The sequence below is a fragment of the Oncorhynchus nerka genome, linkage group LG3 (genome assembly GCF_034236695.1).
Source record: "Oncorhynchus nerka isolate Pitt River linkage group LG3, Oner_Uvic_2.0, whole genome shotgun sequence".
Taxonomy (NCBI): Eukaryota; Metazoa; Chordata; class Actinopteri; order Salmoniformes; family Salmonidae; genus Oncorhynchus; species Oncorhynchus nerka.
In genome coordinates, this window is record NC_088398.1 from 77,579,252 (window position 1) to 77,586,934 (window position 7,683).

The window sequence follows — 7,683 nt, forward strand, 5'->3', positions numbered from 1 at the left end:
CTGGGTACTGGACTTCCTGAAGGGCCGCCCCCAGGTGATGAGGGTAGGTAACAACATCTCGACCCACTGATCTTCAGCACTGGGTCCGCACAAGGGTGCGTTCTGATCCCTCTTCTGTACTCCCTGTTCACCCACGTAGTGGGCATGCACGCCTCCAACTCAATCATCAAGTTTGCAGACGACACAACAGTGGTAGGCTTGATTACCAACAACGACGAGACGGCCTACAGGGAGGAGGTGAGGGCCCTCAGAGTGTGGTGTCAGGAAAATAACCTCACACTCAACGTCAACAATAAAAGGAGATGATCTTGAACTTCAGGAAACAGCAGAGGGAGCACCCCCCTATCCACATCGACGGGACAGTAGTGGAGAGGGTAGTAAGTTTTAAGTTCCTCGGATTACACATCACGGACAAACTGAATTGGTCCACCCACACAGACAGTGTGGTGAAGGCGCAACAGCGCCTCTTCAACCTCAGAAGGCTGAAGAAATTCGGCTTGTCACCAAAAGCACTCTTGTCCACTTTTACAAATGGACAATCGAGAGCATCCTGTCAGTGTGTATCGCCGCCTGGTACGGCAACTGCTCCGCCCACAACCGTAAGGCTCTCCAGAGGGTAGTGAGGTCTGCACAATAGCTTCTATCTCAAGGCCATCAGACTGTTAAACAGCCACCACTAACATTGAGTGGCTGCTGCCAACATACTGGCTCAACTCCAGCCACTTTAATAATGGAAAAATTGATGTAAAAAAAATGTATCACTAGCCACTTTAAACAATGCCACTTTCTATGTTTACGTACCCTACATTACTCATCTCATATGTATATACTGTACCCTATACCATCTACTGCATCTTGCCATCTTTATGTAATAGATGGATCACTAGCCACTTTTAACAATGCCACTTTTATATGTTTACATACCCTACATTACTCATCTCATACGTATATACTGTACTCGATACCATCTACTGCATCTTGCCTATGCCGTTCTGTACCATCACTCATTCATATATCTTTATGTACATATTCGTTATCCCTTTACACTTGTGTGTATAAGGTAGTTGTTGTGAAATTGTTAGGTTAGATTACTTGTTGGTTATTACTGCATTGTCGGAACTAGAAGCACAAGCATTTCGCTACACTCACATTAACATCTGCTAACCATGTGTATGTGACAAATAAAATTTGATTTGATTTGCCTTTGAGACAAGGATCAACACCATACAGCCAACATGTAGTGTTGGTCATTTAGCTTTTCTACGTTGCTACCTCTAAGAGAAATCATCCCTTATCCTTATTCCTTATTTGGATGAAGTTAAGCAACGTAACGTAACTGTAATGTAACTTAACGTTGCTATCAGGCATTATATTGCCTGTCGTAACCTACTGCATGAGCTGATTTCTCACTCAATGAAACTAAATGAATGTATGGAAGCACACTGTAGATTTAAGCGGTCTTTTTTTTTACATACAGAACAATCATTTGGTTTCAAATATTTATTTGTGCGACTTAGTGACAAAATTTACTACAAACATGTTCATATTTTGATATTGATTGTTTCCCACTTGACAAAGGGTCCTTTCAGCCTAAAGGTCCAATGGCCATGCTTTTAAATAGTAAAAGTTCAAACATGCTCTTCCAAATTTATAATACAATTGTAGTTTACATTGAATCATTATGAAAAAATATATTCTTAATTTATAAAATCTTGCATATGACACATTATACAATAAACAGTCATACAGTATATGGGAACAATCACACAAATCACTAACATTGAAACAATAGGCTATACAGTATATAAAGATGCATATTACTCATTACATTAGCTTTGATTATTGTCCATTTCATTTAAGAGTGTCCATACTCCGGGAGGGATATCTCACCAGTCTCTAGTATCCTGGCTGGTGTTGGTGGACAAACCAGAATATAATCAAATTCTTGGTGCTGGACTTTTTCATAGACGCTTTGCAGACCGTTGGTCTTGGGTAGGTGAGCCTGTTGGTAGTAGGTGTCTCTTTGCAGGGTGTTCCGTGGCAACGAGGCTGTCTTGGAGAAGGTTGAGAGGTGTGGTCCGTGGGAGAGGCTGGTGTTGGGTCTAGAGGATGAGGGGCTCCAGCATCGGTCTGAGTGGCCTAGGATTTTACACTCACTGGTGCAGGCCCAGAGACCTGTGGAAACAACACAACAACCAAAACTGTTAGCCCTTGGTGAACCGTGCTGCATATGTTGGGGTATAATAGCCTGGATTTTATGATACACCATTATCATTTACTATCTGACCATAAAGAGCTTGAGAACATCACAGAGGGTGATGCCTTTTATGGATTTTTTTTAATAATGTGTCATTAATGTGTCTAAAATCACATGAACATCCTGTGATTGATTAGTAGTACTTACTGTTTATCGGTAGGGAGTCTTTTTTGTGTCCATCCCCACTGATGTCAGAGTCACTGTCATTAAAGTCACTGTCTCCTTTCCCACTGTCCTTCCCACTGAACTGAGGATCTCTGGCTGAGATGGTTGTGAATGAGTTGCCCTTCCATATGGTTATGGGTCGGAGGGTTTCTTTCCTATAGCCAGGCAGTGTCGAATAACCCTGTGAAGAGGCAAACACAATACTCACACATACAAGTTTTGATGGGGAAAAATACTACAACAAAACAGCCAATCCATACAGTGAGTCACAACGACTTACCTCTAATTTACTCTCCATTATCCTGTTGTCAAAGTCACACTCTTGTTCTTGTCTGCCATCACCTGGGGCTGTTTTTATTGTGTTGCTGGAGGCCAACAGTGCTTTCTCAGGAAAAGGGTGTACATCAAACGCATTGCTTTTGTGGTTGGTGATCAATGAATCAATATGGCTGCTCTCCCCCTTCTCCACATGTTGTATGTCTACTTTGTCATTGCATCCCGCCTCTCTCTTCTCCCGTTTGTGTCGACTGCAGGTGGTAGTGATCAGGATGATGCCTAGCAAGAGGAGGGAGCAGCTCCCTGCTAAGGCAATGATAATGGCAATGGACATGTCCCATTCAAAGACTTCCTCGCTGTCATTTTGGACCATAGCAGGAACACTGGGAGGGGTGCCTTCGATGAGAGTGAGGTGTATAGTGGCCGTGGAGGTCAGAGAAGGTGTTCCATTATCGTTGACAGCCACGAGGACTCTCAGTGTTTCAGACAGGTCATAGTTCAGCTCACAACTCACGTGTAACTTCCCAGTAACCTTGTTAATGGAGAAACCCAAGTGTCCCCCCTCTGTGATATTGTAAGACAGCTGCGCGTTTATGCCTTCATCAGCATCCATGGCCTTTATCTGGGTGACAACATAACCTGCAGGTGCATGTTTGGGCAGGAAAACCTCAGCAGATCCCTTATTAAGGACGGGCTCCATGATGGATGGAGAGTTGTCATTCTGATCAACTATTTTTAGATTGATGATGGCACTGCTCTGAAGCTGGGGTGAGCCCCCATCACTTGCCTGGATGTGTACCTCCAGATGTTTCATGACTTCATAGTTGAAGCTTCTCAGTGCATATATTGAACCAGAGATTGCATTTAGAGATACAAACGTGTTGACAGGTGATCCCATTATAACACTGTCTAATAGTCTGTATGTAATTTTGCCATTAGTTCCCAAGTCTGCATCTCTGGCCTCAACAGTTGTAATATATGACCCTGGTGCATTATTTTCTACGACAGAAACTTCATAGACATGTTTAGTAAAGTGTGGGGCGTTGTCATTCTCGTCGCTTAGCCTTATGGTGTATTGTGTGATCTTTCTCAATGGAGGTGACCCGAAATCTTCAGCCATCACAGTTAAATTGTACTCGCTTATCTTCTCCCTGTCCAGGGCTGCTGCGGTGACAATCATGTAGCTGTCCTCATATGCCTGTTTAAGTTTGAAATGGTCGTGCCCATATAAGGTGCAATGGACCTGGCTGTTAACGCCCGAGTCCCTGTCCGCGGTGCTGATCAACGCCACTAGGCTGTCCTTGTCTGCGGTCTCGCTGATATATGCGATGCCTGTTGAGATGGAGGTCATTGGCGTAATACTTATTTCTGGGGCATTGTCATTAACGTCTTTGACATTAATTATTATTTTACAGATAGCGGGGATCGGGTTGGCTCCAAGATCAGTCGCCTGCACGTCTAACTCATATGTTTTCTTGGTCTCAAAATCCACTGGGTTCTTGAGCGTTAGGCGCCCGGATTTACTGTACACTTCGAAAAGTGCTCGGATCTCCGCAGAAACCTGTTTTCCGAATCCATAGACCACCTCTCCGTTTAAACCCTCATCTGGATCAACTGCATTTAAGTCCAATAAAACGAATCCAACCGGTGCGTCCTCGGGTAAAGTGACCGAGAAATTATTCTGGTCAAAAACAGGACGGTTGTCATTGAAGTCTGTCACTGTTATGGTTATTTTTGTTGAACCCGAGTTAAATGGGTTTCCTCCGTCGGTGGCAATAAGCTGCATCACATAAAATGACTGAGTCTCCCTGTCTAACTCTTTCATTAGCACCAACTCCGCATATTTAACCCCATCTGCTCTCAAAAGCACATCAATGGAAAAATGACTGTTGACAGAAATTTGATAGCTTTGGATGTAGTTTGATCCGACGTCAGCGTCCTCGGCTGGGTCCAAAGGAATACGGAACCCCACATCAGAATTTTCAGAAATCTCCACTGTAGATTCCTTGTTTGGAAACTCCGGAGAGTTATCATTAATGTCTTTTACCTCCACCTCGACATGAATCAAATTGTACCTCTCTTTTGAAAAACTGACAACATCAAAAGTGATGAGACACTGTAAAGTGTGCCTGCAGATTCTCTCTCTGTCAATCCTTTCCCCGACAGTAAGCTCCCCGTCGGTTTCTCTCACCCTGATAAAAGAATTGTTGAATTGTTTCATCATTCTAAAATTAGTCTTGGAGCTAAAAGAGCGACTCAAGGACATGTCCTTGGCCAGGTTTCCGATCACTGTTCCTGGACTTCCCTCCTCGTTGGTCTGGTATTTCAGAGTATTTCCCTCAGACTCAGCCAGGTAGACAAATAACATTTCTAGTGTTATGAATCCAAAAATCCAACGATGCCAACCTGTTAAAATGCCACGCATCATTTTCAAAGCCCGCGGGTTAGTTGGTTAGTTTAACAGAGCCAAACCGCTTCACTTTTACAGATTAGATCACCTCAAAATGGTGAAAATGCCTCCTCTCAACAGCAACAACATCAGCTTCTCTGAACTGTGCTGAAAGTCAAGCAGGCGCGCTTGTTGCCTCCCGCTTTCCTTCCACACAGCTCCACATCCTGCCGTGGCGGAAGAGTTATAACCCACAGCTTCCATGCTAATGAGACGAAGTGTGACCAATCCCACCGCTTTAGAATTAAAAATAGGCAGGCAGTATGAAAGACCTCTAAGCCTGTTTTCAATGTGCATAGAGCTCAAGCAGCAAAATAAAAAGATTTGGATTGCTTGGAGTCAAGTTTTGCACTGGCTTTATATGCACAGGCACAGCCGGGAGAAGAAGGGTGCTGGTAAAAACTGGTAAAAAGAAATGTTATACAGTACCAGTCAAACGTTTGGACACACATACTCATTCAAGGGTTTTTCTTTCTTTGACTATTTTCTACATTGTAGAATAATAGTGAAGACATCAAATCTATGAAATAACACACAAGGAATCATGTAGTAACCAAAAACGTGTATCTAAATATATTTCAAATTTTAGATTCTTCAAAGTAGCCACCCTATGCCTGGATGACAGCTTTACACACTCTTGGCACTCCAAACAATCCAAATCTTTTTATTTTGCCGCTTGAGCTCTATGTACAGTTGAAGTCGGAAGTTTACATACACCTTAGCCAAGTACATTTAAACTCAGTTTTTCATCATTCCTGACATTTAATCCTAGTAAAACTTCCCTGTCTTAGGTCAGTTAGGATCATCACTTTATTTTAAGAATGTGAAATCTCAGAATAATAGTAGAGAGAATAATTTATTTCAGCTTCTATTTCTTTCATCACATTCCCAGTGGGTCAGAAGTTTACATACACTCAATTAGTATTTGGTAGCATTGCCTTTAAATTGTTTAATTTATGTCTAACATTTGGGGTAGCCTTCCACAAGCTTCCCACAACAAGTTGGCAGAATTTAGGCCCCTTCCTCCTGACAGAGCTGGTGTAACTGAGTCAGGTTGGTAGTACTCCTTGTTTGTACACACTTTTTCAGTTCTGCCCACAAATGTTCTATAGAATTGAGGTCAGGGCTTTGTGATGGCCACTCGAATACCTTGACTTTGTTGTCCTTAAGCCATTTTGCAACAACTTTGGAAGTATGCTTGGGGTCATTGTCCATTTGGAAGACCCGTTTGCGACCAAGCTACTGACTGATGTCTTGAGATGTTGCTTAAATATATCCACATAATTTTCCAAAACTATAGATTGTTAACAAGAAATTTGTGGAGTGGTTGAAAAACTAGTTTTAATGACTCCAACCTAAGTGTATGTAAACTTCTGACTTCAACTGTACATATACAAGTAAAACCACATTTTCCACAAAATTTGTGAACTAGGCCTTTCTTACTCCTTTATGAACAGAGAAAACTACTCCTCAGCACCCGAGAGGGTAGGCTACCGGGGAGGGGTGTAGGCCTAGCGGCAGGTTGGTTACCGGTAGCGGTGTAGGCCTAGTGGAAGGTTGGTTACCGGGGAGTGGTGTACCTAGTGGAGGGTCGGTTACCAGGAGTGCTGTAGGCCTAGTGGAGGGTCGGTTACCGGTAGCGGTGTAGGCCTAGTGGAAGGTCGGTTACCGGGGAGTGGTGTAGGCCTAGTGGAGGGTTGGTTACCAGCAGGCAGTGGTGTAGGTCTAGTAGAGGGTCGGTTACCGGCAGCGGTTGAAGCCTAGTGGAGGGTTAGTTACCGGCAGCAGTGTAGGCATAGCGGAGGGTCGGTTACCGGCAGCGGTGTAGGCCTAGTGGTGGGTCGGTTACCAGGGAATGGTGTAGGCCTAGTGGAGGGTCGCTTACCAGGGAGTGGTGTAGGCCTAGTGAAGGGTCGGTTACCCGGGAGTGGTGTAGGCCTAGTGGAGGGTCGGTTACCAGCAGCGGTGTAGGCCTAGTGGTGGGTCGGTTACCGGGGAGTGGTGTAGGCCAAGTGGAGGGTCGGTTACCGGCAGTGGTGTAGGCCTAGTGGAGGGTCGGTTACCAGCAGGCAGTGGTGTAGGTCTAGTAGAGGGTCGGTTACCGGCAGTGGTTGAAGCCTAGTGGAGGGTTGGTTACCGGCAGCAGTGTAGGCATAACGGAGGGTCGGTTACCGGCAGCGGTGTAGGCATAGCGGAGGGTCGGTTACCGGCAGCGGTGTAGGCCTAGTGGTGGGTCGGTTACCAGGGAATGGTGTAGGCCTAGTGGAGGGTCGCTTACCAGGGAGTGGTGTAGGCCTAGTGAAGGGTCGGTTACCGGGGAGTGGTGTAGGCCTAGTGGAGGGTTGGTTACCGGCAGTGGTGTAGGCCTAGTGAAGGGTCGGTTACCGGGGAGTGGTGTAGGCCTAGTGGAGGGTTGGTTACCGGCAGCGGTGTAGGCCTAGTGGTGGGTCGGTTACCGGGGAGTGGTGTAGGCCAAGTGGAGGGTCTGTTACCGGCAGTGGTGTAGGCCTAGTGGAGGGTCGGTTACTGGTAGCGG

At 45.1% G+C, this 7,683-nt stretch overlaps 1 protein-coding gene across 1 annotated transcript; it reads right to left on the minus strand.

The window, feature by feature from the left end:
- Window positions 1-1,495: 1,495 nt before the first annotated feature.
- LOC115118926 (protocadherin-8-like) lies at window positions 1,496-5,279 on the minus strand. The gene is made up of 3 exons (XM_029647654.2): window positions 2,703-5,279; window positions 2,405-2,603; window positions 1,496-2,175 (listed from the first exon to the last, which is right to left on the minus strand). Exons 1-3 carry the CDS (start codon window positions 5,124-5,126, stop codon window positions 1,856-1,858), a joined length of 2,943 nt encoding a protein of 980 aa, XP_029503514.2. The 5' UTR covers window positions 5,127-5,279; the 3' UTR covers window positions 1,496-1,855.
- Between the last annotated feature and the right edge of the window lie 2,404 nt (window positions 5,280-7,683).